At 33.6% G+C, this 19,329-nt stretch overlaps 1 protein-coding gene across 7 annotated transcripts in view; it reads left to right on the top strand.

Annotated features, from left to right (window-relative positions):
- The window catches only part of LOC105679373 (uncharacterized), a 129,033-nt gene extending 109,815 nt beyond the window's left edge, over positions 1–19,218 (top strand). For all 7 annotated transcript variants that reach the window (XM_067349512.1, XM_067349513.1, XM_067349514.1 and 4 more), the window contains 4 exons: positions 11,890–12,100; positions 14,977–15,284; positions 15,385–15,721; positions 16,268–19,218. In XM_067349512.1, coding sequence (XP_067205613.1) covers positions 11,890–12,100; positions 14,977–15,284; positions 15,385–15,721; positions 16,268–16,444 — 1,033 coding nt within the window. In that variant the 3' untranslated portion in view covers positions 16,445–19,218. The remainder of the gene's footprint in view (positions 1–11,889; positions 12,101–14,976; positions 15,285–15,384; positions 15,722–16,267) is intronic.
- The last annotated feature ends 111 nt before the right edge of the window (positions 19,219–19,329 follow it).

Raw genomic sequence — 19,329 nt, 5'->3', positions numbered from 1 at the left:
AACTCGTAAAATTGCATTTTCTCGTGCGCGTGTATTAAACATGTACGTGCGTGTTTGTATTATGCAAATAGCATTTTGATTGCAAGATGTATGTTTTTTGAAAAATAAAATAAAATTTGAAAAATTATACTCTTCCAAAAACATATATCTTGCAATCAAAATGCTATTTTCTATTGCAAAGGATTAATCAACTTTGCGATTTTAATTTAATTACATAATGTTATAGCTACTACTATTTTTGTTGCTAGGATATGATTCGAGAGGAAATAGCTTTTTAATCTTTCCAAGTAATATATTTCCATACAATTGCCCATTAAAACATCATATTATCTCGATTATACTTTTGAATCAGAATAATCGACCTCTTTGCATCACGATTATGATTAAGAATCATTGATCCGTGTCCTTCCAAAAATTTTTTGAGTCACTAAAAGAAGCAGAATATATTACAGTGAGATAAAAAAATCCAATTAGACACATACATTTGTAATTTTGCATATCCATTTTGCAATTTAGTATTTATTTAATTACATAAATATATCGTGAAATATTTAAAGGAATTATTGTTGTCGTCATATTTTACACTAGAGATATTGTAAAAACGGAAATTTCGTTGCGGCACATTTTATAACATGTTCTCACGTTGCAGCAGAAAGAGTAATATATGATATCTGATGTCCACTAAAATTTATATTGCCGCAAGAGGAAAATCTAGCTTGATGTCGCGTATTAGATAACACGGGTTATGCTACTCTAATATTTACAAAATCTCGATGAGAGCTAATGGCTATCGGGGATAAAGTCTTCGTCCGAAGAACTAAGCTTCTCAAAGAAGATTACGAGGGAGATAAATCACAAGAGGGTTCAGCAAACTCGAGAGAGGTATTACTACAGTTGAAACGGTATTACTTAAATGGAATATTACTTAATTAGTACATTAATTCTCATTCAAGCGCAGCGATTTATCCAGTCGAGTTTCTTAAAAATATTTTTTTTTCGACGGAAAAAAAACCTTGCGAGAATATTTCGAGAAATATTTTAGAAAAATCGTTTTAAAATCGTTATCACTATTAATTTAATAATAAAGCTGCATATAAATTACATGAATTTTGGATATGTTTGTTTGATGGTTCGACCGCATTGACCGGGACTTGATGGATTCACGTGAATACATCATCCGATAGAATAACATAACGTCATCGAAAACGCCCTGTTATAACTTTAACGAAGCAATAACCAACGGTAGCGGTGTGTTCAAACACCTGCAATCTCGTGTGTAGAAACACTCGAGAGTTGGAGTTAATCTGGCAATCCGCTATTTATACTTTATGTATTTTCGAGCAATAACATAGTGCATTCATTTTCGATTTACCAAAATCAATGTGCATGAAGTGCACGCCATACCAGCTCACAAACGAGGGAATAAATTAAAAGAAGCATTGAAATGTTTTATCGTTAATTAATCGCATATAATAAAGTCGATTACGTCAGTGGAACCAATTAATTCTAGCGATGAAAAAATTAACACGTTAACAAGATCTAATTTTATAGCATATTATACAACTCTTTTCGGACTACTTAATTATGCGCAATTTTCAAATACACAATGCCTTGCATTAATTTTTAAACGCAAACATAGTTGAAGGTTGTATTGATATACCGACCATTCGCGTTTTCGACTTGACTTTTAGATTCATCTTTTTTTCTCTTCATCTCGCAGAAGGGTGGTCTGAAACTTGACTTGAAAATACAGCATTGTTTGTCAAGATTATCGGATTGGTCCGAATCTTATTGATTGCGAGCTACTCGCATCAATCGGACAGTAACCTAAGTGGCCATATGCGGTCTCGCGGTTGACGCCACCTGACTATAATTCCTATCGTGCATTATTCGCGTACCCGGAGCGCCCGGTATGTATTTCTGCGGCGATGTCTGCGTGTACACGCTCGTCGCCATGGGACACGCCGTGCGTGCGGATTCGCGCGTACCAATATCCACCTGACCGCAACGCACAGGTCGGATGTGTGTACATGCGCATCGGCGCGTGTCTACGCGCGTATGTATATACATATACGCGGCATATGAAATACCGCATGCGGAATATTTACCAGGATCCACTTCAGACCCGCCTTTGAACCCTTCAGAGTAAAGCGCGTATCACGAAACATGCTCCGAAACAATAGCCAACTAGGATTAATTCTCCGAGGAAAAGCAAAACACGTATCTCTCGTATCCATCAGCGACTGAGACACACAAGAACAATATCGTCGCGTTAAATCGTGTCCTTGCACACTGTGCAAGCTTGCTCCGTTTTGCTATCATCGTGCTGAAGAAAAAAATGTTTTTATATCATTTTTCAATGTGAAACTATTATCACGACGATTGAAATTAGGGATTAATTCTTGTGGAACGAAATTTTTCATTCTTGTTTATCGTAATAACGATAGAACAGAATAAGAAAATAGATAGTATCGATAACAAATGAAAGATTTAGATAGCTTTCATGAATATTTTTCAACACTTTAACACATGGAAGCAAGATTATAGTAGCAGTTTAGTTTCGAGGTTTCTACAATGTGTGATCTCCAACGCTACACAATGTTATATTGATTCAGTAAATATTGAAGAAACAATCGCAAATTGGTTGACAATCCTCTCCTTGTATGAATGTGTATCTTGAAATTACAATATTACGCCTTCGGGAGCTATAAATAGAAGCAATTTATAATTATTGAGCAATGAATGCGAACTGTTGTATAAAATAAAGCCTTTATGACATCATAAAACTTTCATGTATTAAATTTATATATTAATTCTCTGTAATTTTTTGTTACCTCGATGCGTGTTGCGCGTTACTTCGTACTATCGAGCGATTGCAAAAGTTGTATACTTTGACAGTTCATATCTTGAGAAGATTAGTAATGTATTACATTTAAAAGAGAAACCAAATTACATAGATTCTTTCCTTTAAACATTAATTTTTACATATGATTCATGCGGTTAATGCAGATTTTTTTTGTGTTTTATAGAAAATATTCAAAGTGTTTTCTTCAAAACCTTTGTATTTAAACCTTTATTTTTTTTCTAAAAGAATAAATGGCGCTATATATTTAATTATAAATTAAATTTATATATGTAAAATTTTATATAATAAATTTCCAATTAGTAACATAAATTAAAAATGTTTTATTTTTAAATAATAAATAACAGCAAACAATTAATTTATTCCGATATTAATAAATTTTGCCATAATAACAACAATACTTTATAATTGCGAATAATTAATAATTAATGTGTGGATTTTAATAAAATCCAACTACGAGTGCGAGTAATGAATAATAATAAATAACGATTGACAATTAATTTCTACACACTGGAGATCGACTATTACTGCTATCACTGTTATATTATTATTTATTACTCAGAGAATGTATCTCGAAGCCCTCGATCATCTTTTATATCGCGCATACAAATATTGCGTTTCACAATTTTGCCGTTTCATTATATTTACTCGTGAAAGAAATGCATTTATACTATATATTGCAGTGATAGTTTTCACTCTCGGGATCACCGAGCGGAATGTATACTTCCCTATTCACTTCCCTGCGCACTGCATATCGGAAGGTTTTTGATCCTTGCTTCTCGCGAGTATCTTGTGATTGATGTACCGAGTACCGTCCGAGAGAGAAAATGTCAAATTCACCGACGTGGCGTGACTCAGTCGACTCATACATAATTTATTTAGGCTTAAATAGTTGGCGACGGCGGCTTAATTAGATGGGAGAGAGAAAGAGAGGGGGAAAGGGGGAAGAGAAAAATGCTTTTCATAAATATGCGTCACCGCCACTAAATAGATCGCACATAAATTTGTAAATGATTTAGCCTCTCTCCGCTTGTTATGCAGATTACGCTCGAGCGCACATTGACAATGTTCGGTCTCTTCCCCGATTTGTCTCCACTCGATTGGGATAAATGCGGAATGGCAGGAAATGACTTTAACAAGGAAACTCTCGCAACTGTTTCTCTTCAAGTTTGCTGAGCTTCGGGCGTGGGTGTAGTATCTTAAGATGGGAGACGCGTATTTTCCTGAATATGCCACAATGCAAGAGAAGCTCAAGCTAACTCAATATATTTCATTCTTGTTAAATGTCGTCGGGACTGCAAATAAAGCAACGCTTCCGATATTTAGTTTTATAATATTTAAGGAGCTGGCGCTACCGACTAAACATGATCTTTTTCACACGCGGATTGTTTTATTGTCTGCGTGGAATTAAAAATCCTTTTCTACGATTAAAATGCATGCGATAATACACTGCGGAAGCATAGACTTGAAGCCAAAAAAGAAAAAAAATTTTGAAAAGAAGGATTTCTTTTTACCTTCAGAACTATCAATTTATGACAATATTCTCTTTATACATGAATTATGCAATTTGTACGTATGTTACCGCAGGGTGTTTCTTATTATTTGAAGGAATTTTTTAATGTCAATTGATATTACTTTCTATTTGTCAGTGAGATCAGGGACGGCCCGAGGCTTAATAGAGACCCAGGCAATCCGGTCAATTTTGCGCCTTTTTTTAGAAAAGTTCAGACTACTACTGACTATAATCAAATATTACTGACAGTAATCGGACTACTGACAGTAATCAGACTACTAACAATAATTGGGCTACTGACAGTAATCGAACAACAGTAATCGGACTATAATCGAATAATGAAGTGATTAGGAGACGCTCGATTCTAGTCATGCTTGATATTAATGATATAGCTACTTACGTTGCATGCTTGAATCGGGTTTAAAGCTGTTATGAAATAACGACAAAGATTAATTACATTTTGCGAGATTTTATTCCTGAGACTTCCTTAATAATAGATTCAGTCTCTAGTTCATTCGTTATATTATTTTCTATATGAAATTGTTGCCAGCTGGACTAATCGTTCTTGCGACATTCTGGATCGCAAATAAATTTGTATTAACTTTAATTTTGAAAATGTTCTTTCACCAATGCTTAGAAGCCACGCTTACGGGTATTGTTAATAAAATCTTAATGCTCTACCCTGATGGAAATATTTTTCTGAAAATTTAACGAAATTTTGCTGAAATGTATTTGAAAATTTCTCTCAATTGACCCCATTAATTAATTTCATAAATATTTCAGCAATTTTTTATCAAAAAGTAACAGTTTTCAGTTTAATTCAGTAAATTTCATAATGATAATTATTTCAAAACTCTTTTATTACTTTTCAGCAGTATATTTTAACTTTCCTTATATTTCATAGTATTACATTAAATTTTCATACGGAAAATTATGATTTATTTTGAAATATATTCAGTAATTTTTCAAAAACTTTCATTTTACTTTTCATTGGTTTCATAGTACTTTCAGCAAAATATTTCCATCAGGATACTGTGACGTTTGGAAAACTGTCGCTGAGATCATTGATAGTCAAGTAATTGAGCGCATCAACTGGAGACGCTTTTGAAGGTATCATTGAAGATAAATGTCTCAGTTCATGATACAATAACTCTATACTATCTACATCTGAATGATTACCGTCAGTTAACAAGATATGGAAATCTTTGCAAATTTTCATAAGGAATTCTTTATCACAGTTATGAATGGTCACGAATGTCGTAAAGAAAATTGAAATTTTCTTGATACTTTTTAAGCTGATCAAATCTGTTTTTTACTGACGATATCGCGTTATTCAAAGTGGCATTGAAGAAGTTGGTTTTGAATAATTTTTCTGGATTACGGTTTGGCTGGTCTACTGCTTCATAGGAAAACTGTCGCATTACAGTTCTAGAGTGTATCTGGTCTTTTGTTTGAAAATGGGAATTAACAATGTTCAGTGTTTTGCTCTTTCCGTTCGTCTTTTTTTTAAAAAAAGCTCCACAGGGCTTTTTTCTGAAATTATAATTTATGTTTATAGTACTAAATATTCATATACCACTATTACACCGTAAAATAATTATATTGCACTAAATGTTTGGTTCACAACGTGAATTTATGAATTCGCAAAGTTAGAACTGAGGAAAGTAGCATGTGCCAGGCCAGCAAGTTGTAACACGAAAAAAACAATGCGTGGCGGCGCGTCATTTGTTAAGCGACATACGTAACGCCTTCTCCGCCTGTGTGTCCTACAAACATCAACTCTGCCCTATTAAGGTTAACTGACGCATCTGCACATTTGCTGTTTTTAATAAAAGCGTTTTTTTTTTTGTATTTTTGATTATGCTGCCTATTTACTAAAATATAATATTAATTGTTAAATATTCACTCATACGTGTTTTTGCTTTAGGAATTAAGTAGAATATAACTATGGATACCTATATTTATCTTATATTAACTCAATCTCGAAAATTTTGCAGATACGTTAAAAAATAAGAACAAAATATTTAATATTTAATATTAACTTATTCGTCAAAATTAAATCGGACCGCGAAAAATGGGTGTAAATTGCAAATTTCAAAAATCACCTTTTAAATATTGCGTATTCAGAATCTAGAGATGTTTGTATAAATATTATATTAATATTATTGTTAAATATATTTCTTATTGTACATTACATTCTACATAGAAATGAATAAATGTGATTATTATGAAAAAAATTTACAGTCGTAAAAAATTATTGTGCAAATTAATACATTTCAGGAAGAGAATCTTAAGAAATTAAAATTAATATTCTGAATAATGTTTCTACGATATTTTACGTTTTATTTATACTAACTTTCTCACCTTTGTGAACTTGGCAAAAAAAAATTATTTTTTAATACAGGAAATGTTAGTATTTTGAAAGTGTAGTATTTTGTAGTTGTTTGTAGTAACAATAATTTCGTTTATAGTTTAACCAATAAAAAAATATAGTCATTTGAAAAAATAGTTGTCACCCAACATTGAGATAAAAAAATTGGCTAATACATATACACAGTGCGGTCCATAAATACCCGGGCTGATTTTTTTACGACAATACTAGTGTCGCGATTTATCAACCAATACTTCCAACCATGTTGTGGTATCCCTTAGCGACCTTTGTGTGTGGTTTCAGCTCTGTACGACCAGTTGACGTGGAGAACGAGTGGTTTGTGTAAACAGTGTTTTAGGTAGTGTGTCACAAATTACAAAATGGATGCGTGTAAGGATCGACGTGTCGCGATAAAATTTTGTTTTAAAGCCGGTATTTCGGCGACTGAAACTTTGTCAATGCTGCAAAAGATTTATGGGTCGATTCCGTGCGAGTCGACACTGGGCGACCACAACGTTCATCGTCTTTTACTGATTCTCTGCCATCACGAAAACGACCGTACCACTCAAACACCGCTGTACGTTTTAAAGAATCATCCCCATAAGTCTTTTGCAGCATTAACAAAATTTAAAAATTATGATTATTTAAACAATTGGCCAAAAGTGAACTTTGTTAATTATCAAGATTTTTTAAATCCGCTTTTTCCACGTGATTCAGAATCGTTTGTAGTCATTTTGCTTTCGTTTGTAGTTGCACCATTGCGTGTGTATTAAAATAGTTTACTTCTCTTTATAATAGTTCCCTTCACGAAATTGTTCATACCAACGAGAAATGTCGAATTGCATTAGTGCTCCATCTCCATAGACTGCACGCACCATTTCATAAGTTTCTGTCGCAGTTTTATCTGCTTTAAAACAAAATTTTATCGCCATTCGTTGTTCGATGCTTCACTCCATGACAACAGAGTATTACTATGTCACATTCAACATAGAATGCTATCTCCGAATGCATTTGTTCACACAAACGAAACTATTAGCTGTTTCGATTACACGAATTTTAATCGACCCAAGATTGATAAATGTCATTGCATCGTCTCCATCAATAAAAGACTTGAATTTATAGTAAAATAGTGATTGATCAATCTTGGATCGATCAAAATCCGTATAATCGAAAACGCTATATGCACAAATCAAGTTCAGACATGTTACTAATTAGTTGCAACAACAGCCGCTAAATTGCATAAATAATACTTACTCTCTGAAAAAAATCGGTCCAACTTTGTAGACGCATTGTGCATATAGCAGGATTGTAGCGCAAAAGTCATTGTAATTAGTCCAGTTTTGCAATTATGGTCGTTCGCTTGAAGAGGGACATCCCTTAAGGATTATTTCTTACTTAAATATTTTCATATGCAGAATAGGAAGAGGCATTAACTTATGTAAAAAAAGCCACATGGTTTGGCTTTTAAAAAAATGGAGATGATCCTCATATCAAAAAGGTTTTCACTTGAAACAAAACTATGCTGACTGTCTAAAATGTCTCTCGCGAAACTAAGTAATCTTTCTGTGATATATTTTCGAATAAAACTTATATTTGAACATTTATTGGAGATGTTTTTGGTTGTTTTTTTGTTGAAGTTTTTATGCAACATATTTAAAAACCATAAAAGTTTTAAAAAAGGCAGTACACTTATTAATTACTGCAAAATTTACTTTACAAAATCTACAAAAAAGATGTTTTCGAAGATTTTCAAATAAACTTGTAACCCAAAGAAGATTTGTTTACTATCGCTATACTATACATGTAAACTGTCGACATTCTGACACGTGTCTTTATCTAATTGTGGACCGGTTGTTCCGACTTCTTGGTAGACTTTACCTCAGTTATTTAAAATAAATATCAGTAATCCTTACTCGATGGTTGGAATAACAATTTAACCCGTAGGTAAACTTTATCAGCAGATAGAACAACAGTTACTGATATTTATTTTAGGTAACTGAGAGGTAAAGTCTACTAGAAAGTTGGAACACACAACCGGCTCTGTGAGTTTAAAGTTCGGTAGCCTCTGCCTTATCTAAGGCAAACGACTGAATAATGATGGTGGAGTCGCACGTGGCGTTTGGTTGATTTTATGCACAGAATCGCAATATGTATATGTATTTGTATTTGATATACAGCGCGATGTAAATTTCTAGATATAGAAATCGATATTCAGTTGCAGAGAGGATCGAGTAACACAGCTGGTTTTTATAGCGTTTGCGTAAGAACTATCAGCGCTAAAGTTTTCATGAAAGAACAACTTCAATTTTAGACTGTATTTCGCGTACGTACTGGCATTATGTTTTACAGCCGCAATCCTCGTATAACTTGATTATTTAGGGACGTAACGATACGTTCAACGGATTAGACCGCCGCGATAAGTCGCGCACATGCATCGTCAGCATCCTCATGAAGGGAAAAATGAATATTTATTCGACGCAATGACACAACAAAAATTTGTACAACATAAATTTGTACAAAGCGATGTGAAAAATATTTAAAACAATTATAAATAAGACAATTTTGAATTTAACTTATTTACATTTTTCTTAATCTTAACTTTAATTTAACATTGAATTTAACTTTTTCTTTGGATTCTTTGTGTTTTTTGGTGAATTTTAAATGTCAGCTAAAAGTCCACTCTAAATTCGAAAAAAATTGCCTCGCATTGTTTTTACATCGAGTGATAATTAGTTAAATCTTCAATAATCAATAATCTTCAATAATTAGTTTAATATTTCTACCATCTTTGCCCAATGTCTAATTTAGCTATCCATCTAACCTTTAACTTAATTATTGTATAATATATACATTGTATAATGTATTTTCTCAAAAAATATAAAATAAAAATAAAAAATATAATATTTAATATTTATTTTATATTATAAAATAATATAATAATAAGAAAATATCCCGTTTAGTACATATTCTTAAGAATATGTCTTAAGAATACATACGTTAAGAATATCTGCTATTTTTTTAGAGGATTTTACTCTTAAACTAAGAGGACTTCTTGGCGCTTATTTTAGAGGAAGATGCTATAAATATAAGTGAAATATTCTTAAGATAAGAATACAATTTTTTCGGTGTTATATGAAACTTATTAAATAATCGATACACAATTTACGGTGGAATATAAAAACTCTATTTCTAATTTTATGTGTGCTGTGTAGAGATCCATCTATAGATCGCACAAAACACAGTTCGTTGACGCAAACGCAGACGCAATCGCACAAACCCAAAAAGTTGGAGTTGATTCAACTCGTAACACATGCAGTCAATTTATGTTTGCGTGTATCTTGCGTGCGGTGACATACTGTTACATGGGTCATTTTGCGTCTGCATTTGTGCACAACGTTTTGTAGACCTAAGTCTATAATATAAATTGGTAGTTTTAGAAAATTCAGAATATACACACATGTGCAAAATATTGCATTTCTATTTCGAATTGTATGGCGAGAAATATCCCGAGTCGAAATTTAAAACCTACTATAAACCTCATACATGGTTATTTGTGCCTCTAATAATGTTCCTTGACCTACAAGTTCTATCTTGAAAGTGTTATGTCTTCTTTTGACCTTTCTTTAATCTTATTGTCCTAGAAAACCCTTATTTTTATTGATGTTAAATATACAATTCCTACTTTTGTTCTTACAACTTCTACCTCTTTTGAATCTCCAAATCTTATCGAAATTTCTAGCAATAAAAATATTAATATTCAATCTATAATTGAGTTCAATTTCTATTGTTTCAGATTAATATAATAAATGTTATAATATAAAATAAATAATAACAAATAAATAGTAAAAAATATTTTTAAAAATTAAGTGCAACTCAGTATTATATTTAGTATTATAAATAACTAAAAATTTATTTGAATAAACAAAAAACAATTGAAATTCAAAATTTTATTTAATATTTTATTACATATTTGACCTATAATTTGAAATTATTTAATATTCTGTTACCACATTTACTTGTATTTAATGCATATCTTAATTTCAATAAGCGCAATACATTAATTATGTAATTTACTTAACTGCAGATAGATGTGTAAGAGATAAGTGAATATTATTTATATAATATTTGCTTATAGTAGCCTATTTACAGTTAAGCAAATTATAATAATTAATATATTGTTTATTGAAATCAAGATCCATACATTAAATGCAAGTAGAGTATATGAGATAATAGATTATTAAGTAATTTTGAATATTTATTTTCTAGAAATACATATTTATAGAACCTGGAGCCTTTTTAGAGGTTCTCAGTAGGTACTCTTTTGAGCTTCCACATGGAAAAAACGGCAATAAGTAACAATTTTTAGTATCAAAGGAGGGCAATAGCCAATGTAATGTTATATCTATATATATGAATTAAAGCTTACATTGGTTCTCCAAATTCGACAAAACTTGTAGGTTTAATCTAGGCTAAAAATTTCGACTCGGGATTATCTTAAGTGAATTTTGGAAGAAATAATAATACTTAAGGTGTATTATAACATTTACGCGTATCGCTTTCATACCGGTTTGACTGTCAAATTTTATATAAATCAAGTTGCATTGTTCCTGTCATCATTGATTTATTTGCCGATCGCGTTTCTCGTTATCAGGATCAGTTACCTACATGCACGATGGCGCACTATAGTTTGCATCGAATTTCATGCAGTTATACAGCTGGATGATTCATTAGCATGTCGATGAAAATGAAGAAGACTGTGGATGTGAAGTGTCTAATCTTAGACTGCAGGTTCGCTTCTCCGAACATCACTTTTCAACGAAGAAAACGAGCTCCGTTATTTCGAAGTTTTCGGAGTTTCGTCAAAAAATATATATATATAAATCCAATTAACTTATGTATAAATAGATGTAATATTCAATAATACAATAATTTTGATAAGTGAATAAAGTGCAATAAATTTTAACATATATATCTCCACACGATTCCCTTGAAACCACTCATAACTGTGGAAACCACAGCAGACCACTTGAGCGGTAATTTATTTGAAAGCGTTTTGACATCCCGAAATATATTTACCGCCATTAAAATTTAGCGGATGTGGAACGATGAGTCACACTCACCGTGCTACTTTCTGTTTTGCAGCTTCGACGAGACGTCGATGGACAGCTGCATATTGGCTACCGTCGACGAGGGACGCCGTGTCAGTGACTTGTCGGGCGAGCTGGTAAAGGACAGTAACGAGGTGGAAGTGACGTCACTGGAGGAAGCTAAATCGGTCATAGCGGCACTTAGGGCGAGACAACGGGCGCAGGCCCACCAAATGCTCGCCTGGCGAAGGACCCTCAAATTGCAGGTAAGTTTTAATTACGAGGAAAAAATTCTACATGCAAAGAGAAACGAATTTCCCTCCCCCCGTTTCGTCCTCGTTCGGCGAGGAAATCAGTCGGGGAACGCGAAACGATCGATCAAAGCTATTACCTCAGAAAACCATAAAACACGCTCGGCCCGAACCGATGCTACGGACAGTGAAATATTAGATACACGGTGATCCATTTAAATGCGAGCTGCTACATATTTGGAACAGACGTCTGTCGAAGAGAAAATGTTTCAAATAAACGTTGCTTATTTGTATAGGCGAGTAAACCGCGAATTGAAATACTATTGTAGTCGAGTGTGAATTAGTTGAAAAATTTAATTCAATATTTTATCAAATTTTATCTTTGATTATTTTTTAAACACAATTTGATGGAGTCTTTTGCATTTTTTTTTATATTTGATATCCGTAATTAGGTCTTCTTGGAATATCTTGCTAACGAACGATTGATTTTAGAGTTGGAGAACTATTCTAGAGTAATTTGCTTCTAAAGCTTTTCGATCTCAAACATTCGATATGCATTAATTTTGTAATAAAGCTAATAGAGAAAGACAAAATTTCAGCGAGTGAACAAAACGACGTTGCCGCCACGAGTCATTGTCATAAAGAGATTTCTGTTCATTTCCGGGATAAGCCGAAGCATTTCGTGACATACTACGATTTCGCGTTTGACTTTGCGTGACTACGGGCGATTCCTCGTTTGCGGGGTAGTCTTGTTAAAAAAAAAGGAACTCCCACTAAATTTGTCTGCAATTTGTGGGGGTATAATTGCTACGAAATGATCCTCTTTCTTCGGTTTCTATCTGGTTTGTGCAGAGGAAGTACGCGAGCGTACAGAAGGAATGACCGATGTGGTTGGCGGTAATGACTTTTCGTGTACTTTTATCGAAAGGGGGCGATATTAATACGTTGTAATGTATCCAATTTAGCAGTAAAAATGCGATCTTTCATAATGTGTCTACGCACGAACAGTTATGCCTGAATGGATTTGCGACTTGCTTTGAATATGCAAATTTGTCTTTTTCTGTTAACTGTTCGTCTATTTTCTGCATACTTTCTGTTCAAATCAACCGAAAAAATAATAAAGTAAATACTGGGTGTATTCCGAACCGTGTTAGTTCGGCTTATTTTATTTTCTAGATGTTGGCAGCCACTAAACTAAACCGAAACGTGTTCCGAATCCTGCCATAATATAATCCTGTACATACATACGATACTAATTGCAGGTTAACATGTTCGAAACACTTCTCGGTTTAGTTTAGTGGCTGCCAACATCTAGAAAATAAAATAAGCCAAACTGACACGGTTTGGAATACATCCACTTTTTATATTCGAACATCTATAAGGCAATCATTGTTGAAGATATAATTTTGGTTTTTAATATTTTCTGTTGCGTAATGTTATAAAGTAAAGGAATAATTTAATATTTAATTTTTTCTATACCAGCGTTCTCTCTCTCTCTCTCTCTCTCTCTCTCTCTCTCTCTCTCTCTCTCTCTCTCTCTCTCTCTCTCTCTCTCTCTCTCTCTCTCTCTCTCTCTCTCTCTCTCTCTCTCTCTCTCTCTCTCTCTCTCTCTCTCTCTCTCTCTCTCTCTCTCTCTCTCTCTCTCTCTCTCTCTCTCTCTCTCTCTCTCTCTCTCTCTCTCTCTCTCTCTCTCTCTCTCTCTCTCTCTCTCTCTCTCTCTCTCTCTCTCTCTCTCTCTCTCTCTCTCTCTCTCCCTCTCCCTCTCTCTCTCTCTCCTCCCTCCCCCTCCCCCTCCTCCCTCCCTCTCCCTCCCTTCTTTTTTTCTTCTTCTTCTTCTTCTCTCTCTCTCTTCTCAAGTAATAACAATAATGAGAAATTTCTCAATTTGTACAAAATAAATCATCCGAGTCTTTTCAAGTTTTTATTACATTAAATTATGAAAGTACTTGACCTCTTTAAAAATTTGTTATTTACTGACCGCTGTTTACTCATTTGACTAATTGTAAGCTCCTAGCACATATATGACGATAGAATTAAGTAAAATTAATCATATCCAAGAAGAATATCAAGAAAACATCTTTTTCACATTTTTTTAAGAATACCTTTCTTACCGCTTTCATAAACAGAATCTGCCCTATAAAGCATTAATTGGTTCATTCATATAGCGCATTCTACCGATGAAGTGTTCCCATTATTTTTGTTCTGCGTCTGTTTTCGAAATGCATGACGCGCAATGATGATAACACCTGGTCGTCTCACGGTGCTATCGTCATTGCCGTTTACGTTGCACACAATAGTGAGAGTAATAGACTTATTGCTAGTCCTCCTTGCAGGAGGACGGAAGGAAGAGACGCGGAGCGGTGCTCATGCAAAGCGGTAGTCAGATACACACGTGTAGATGTACCGTTGGGCAAACACGCAGCTTCACGCGTGTACCGATGCGTGCAGGCGGAACGCATCGCACGCCATTAGTACATTCTGCGTAAAGCAGAGAGACTCGAGATATTTGTGTAAATACAAACTGGTGTACGGTAAAAATGCGATCTAACGCCGTACCGTTCCGGCAAATTATATCATCGGTTGAACAGTATTATAACCGGGTCGAGAAATCGGGGGGAAAAAATTACGTAGAACGCACCGCACACTGGAGGAAATTAATTAACAGCGCTAAGTAAATATTAATGGTAGCGATGTGATCGCTCCCTGATTAATTACTCAATATCGGAAGTGAACGACACAAAACACCAGTCGCCACGGTGGCTACTTCATAATCGCTTCGTTATTAATTGCCGGCGCGGATTTTTAGTAGCTCGTGCACTGAAGAGCTGCGGTATTGTCGCGCGATTAATATGGCAAATTGACGCGATTCACGTCCCGATGATTGTTCGCAGGAGGAGCTGGTGACTCGATTAACGCGAGAGAAGGCCGAGCAGTTGCGGACGTTGTCGTCGCAGCTTCTGCTGTTCGAGTCGAGACTCTGCAGGAAGCAGAAGGAGATCGAGGCCAGTTTGAGTCAGCGGGAATCCATTATTCTACGGCAACAAAGAGTGATTCGGCAATTGCAGAGTAGATTGGCGGAAAGGAGCACGGGTACCAGAGACTCGCCGCCCTGCGACGCCCTGGACAGATTGGACAGTTTGGGAGATAGCGATAGCGCCGTGGTGCTCGAGGAAACCGCTGACGATCCTGCCCCGCCGAGGTACGCATTTTTAAAAGAGACACAACATTGGGACTGATTCTGTGTATTGTATATCGACCTGCATCAGAGTTTTCATAACTGTAATTGTACACTTCCATAGGTTTCGCTCCAACATTACTGACGTAACTGTGATTCGTTCCGTATCCGATGCGGTGGAGCCATCAAACAAATATTCGTCAATGCGACGGTGCAATGGCTTTCTTAGAAGACCGGAGATCCTGGAAACCGTGTATTCCGTAGAGGAAGACGGCGACAGCGAGAATAATCAGGATCCATCCGAGTCAACGGAGAACTCGGAGTATGAGGACAGGAGGGCGAAAAGCTTGGGCAACGGAAAAGGCAGACTCCAGGATCTTTACGGTAGCTTCGAGAGGCTGACTCAAGAAACGGATTCCCCGCCCAGCGAAAGGCCTAGAGACGAAAGCCAGCAGGCGCAGGTAGAATTTCAAATCTTATCGCAAATTAAGAAAGTTCGATTTGACAGAAATTATTTGTGATAAAAAATTGGGACATATATTATGGGAATCCCGGAGTCGTCTGTTTTACCGATTTCTTTTAAATAGATTTTACTTTTTTTTGGCTGTGTAGAATGAAAAATCCTTTTCTGTAATTAAAGTACATATGCTAATGCAGGGTGGACAGTCGATTTGAAAGGATTTTTCATTCCACGCAGCAAAAAAAAAAAGAATTTGACGAAAAATAGAAGGTAAAGCAGATCGGTACCTGTTTTACCTTCTATTTTTCGTAAAAAATTTTTTTTTTTTTGCTGCGTGGAATGAAAAATCCTTTCAAATCGACTGTCCACCCTGCATTAGCATATGTACTTTAATTACAGAAAAGGATTTTTCATTCTACACAGCCAAAAAAAAGTAAAATCTATTTAAAAGAAATCGGTAAAACAGACGACTCCGGGATTCCCTTAACTTGAAATACAAAGCTAGTGTGAATTAATCTTTTCACTGACAACGTAACTGTGCTTTCAGGTGACATATAATAGGGTAATGAGCAACCACAGATCCGTGACGAAGCCAAAAGATGTGAAGTACAAGAGGATAAACAAGGCAAAATCGAAAAGTTTGGAAGAACTCAGAGGACGTCTTAGAAATTGGGTTGAGAAGGGAAATAAAATAGCTATATCGTTGGATCAGTCATATGCCTGAGCTTACTATCTAGTATGAAAGTATATAAATTATTACTTTACAAACAAGAGCATAACGACTGTCGTCAAATATATACCGCCTGATACTTCAATTCCATTCGTAAGATCCATAGCTAAGGAATGGACTTTTATCTTTGGTAAAGTCGCTATGATGTATTTAATTGAAATATCATTGCTCCATGTGATATTTACTGTAGTGTATCTTCACATTAATTATGCACTTAGGTCAGAGATGAACGATTTGTGAGACTTGTGATATGATTTTACTGTATACAAAGGAAGCTAGGGAGAATTAATTGTCTGGTGATGAAAAGATTAAACCCTTAAGTGCCATGGTAAAAATTTATAACATTTGTATCGAGTACTAATTTCATTAATATATGATTGTTTTCAAAAAATACTGTAAGAATTCTGTTAATATTTAATCGTAAAAAACAGTAGAATTTATATATATTATATATATATATATATATACTATTTTATATACATAAATATTAATATGCTACTATTTTTTACGATCAAATATTTAGTAACAGTATTCTTATAATATTTTTTTAGAAGCAATTATATAAAAAATCCAAAATAATAACGTCTACTTCAAATACATTGAGGTGGTTGTTGTATCATAATACTATTTGACAGTGCAAAATATCTCAACTTTAATCTTTTTATACAAACGTTTAGATATAATTTCAATGATAACATCTGGTTAAAATTTGAAAAAAATTCTTAAAAAATTAATTTAACACAATTATCTTAATATAACAAAGTATAAAAAATAATCAATTTAGGACAGTTAGATTTGAGTTCATTTTCTGTCATGGTACTTACGGGTTAACATAATTCGAAACGACATACGTCCGTGAATTAAGTGTGAATTTTTAAGAAAATATTTTTTATACTTTTTACTTTCGCTTATAAGAAACTTGTGTTGCTACGTTTTAGGACCGTACAAGAAAATTTTATACGGCCTAAATTTTAATGAAATACAAAACTGCAATTAAATATATATATTGAGCGGAAAAGTTGCGAAAATAAATGGAAAAATTCATTATTAGCATGAAAACACATAATTACGTATGCTATACCTGATCAAACCAAGGTACAGTTTTTATCGTTAAATACTACTCTTGTTCATACTATTATATTCCCAACTGAAAGATGTATTACGTTCTTCCTGTATTTCAAAAAATGTTATTTAGAAATTATGCCGATTTCTCTGTTAGACGAAATTGAGATGCAAATAATTTGATTTGAATCGAAACTTTTGATTTAAGAAAAGAATATCATGAACAAATTTGCTTAATGACAAATATTAAGCGGGACATGTTAAACAGGTTTACTTTTTAACAAAATTATATAAGATATACACAATTAAAACGCATACTATACAAACTGAATACTCTTGTTAATCCATTCAAACAGTTGTTGTTTTTGTGCCTATCTTTCTATAAACAAATATTGAAAAAATATCGTACTCTTAATGTATAAACTTCAATCTTGATGTTTACTTGTGATATTTTAAGAAAGATGATAATCAATGGATGATAATCATATTGTGTGGAGCAAAATACTTTGTATTTTTGCTAAAATCTCTTTACAAGAAATCTTAAAGTTTCTATGTAACATTTCGTATTGGTTCAAAGAGCCTATATTAAAATAATTGCCTGATTATTAAGAATTCTCATATGTGTTGCGTGTGTGATTATATCGTTTTATTAAAAAAAAATTTCAATAAGTCACACATAAAATATTAAATAACGATAAAACACAAGATTTAATTTCTCCTTATCAAACCAAAATTTTATAAAATTCAAAGAAAAAAAGAGCTATACTCTATTGTATCAAAGTTTCAAAACTAACTATGTAGTCCAACATTGAAGATAAATTCTAATGTGTATCGCGAGTATACACATCGTATGGCAATGCGTTTATAAAAAAAAAAACATAAAAGCGTAATCGCACTATTTATAACAATGTGTTACACGCACGTGTATTTTACGGTTCTTTTATAAAATAATTATAAAATAAAAAAGTGCGCTCAAAGATCACAGCTTTGATGCAACCTGCTTGTGATGCGAATGCATTTCTCTCTCCATTTTCGATACATCTACTTGACTACTTCATTATTGAGCTATCAAGCTAACGGGTATAAGAAAGCTACCGACAATCCGTATTTTTGCAAGATAAAAAGTAGAAAAGAAAGAACGAGCAAACGTCTCTGGCTGTACCTTTGTAAATAATTGGAAACATGGACGTATAATATTCATCTAAAGATATAGATTTTACAACACTATTATGTAGATAGACACATATAATATTGAATTGTAATAATAAATTGTAATAATATTATATTGAGTTTTATGTTCCTGTGGACTGATTAACAGTCATTGAGAGATCTCGTGCATGATATATTTGCACGCACTTACAAATGCATATATGCATGTAAAAAGAGTATGGAGATATATTTAAATATATAAATAAAGTATATTTCGGGATATAATGTAATGTCGAGTCTACTTACGCGGAAGAACAAAAATCTTCGAGGCGCTTAGAAAAAAAAACCATGTGAAATTAAACATCACATCGGCTTAAATATCGTGTGAATATACATGTGCAATGGTGCCCAAGTATAGGAAAAGATCAATAATTAATTTATGTGAAACCATGTAACGTGTATACTGTCGCTTTACTAGAAAATGAGTAGACTGCTACCAATATCATGCAATTATTTTTTAATTATTATTAAATCCCAAATAAATTATGTCGATGGAACTTGTCGTGGTGTCTAATTCATTGCCTTCTTCTATCCATTTTTCCACATTGTTTCTTGTTGAATGTTATAAATTAAAAGATAAATTTCAAACTTGATGAATATCAAAGTTC

Source organism: Linepithema humile, chromosome 2 (genome assembly GCF_040581485.1).
Source record: "Linepithema humile isolate Giens D197 chromosome 2, Lhum_UNIL_v1.0, whole genome shotgun sequence".
NCBI classification, from domain to species: Eukaryota; Metazoa; Arthropoda; class Insecta; order Hymenoptera; family Formicidae; genus Linepithema; species Linepithema humile.
This window is presented reverse-complemented; position numbering and strand designations above follow the sequence as displayed.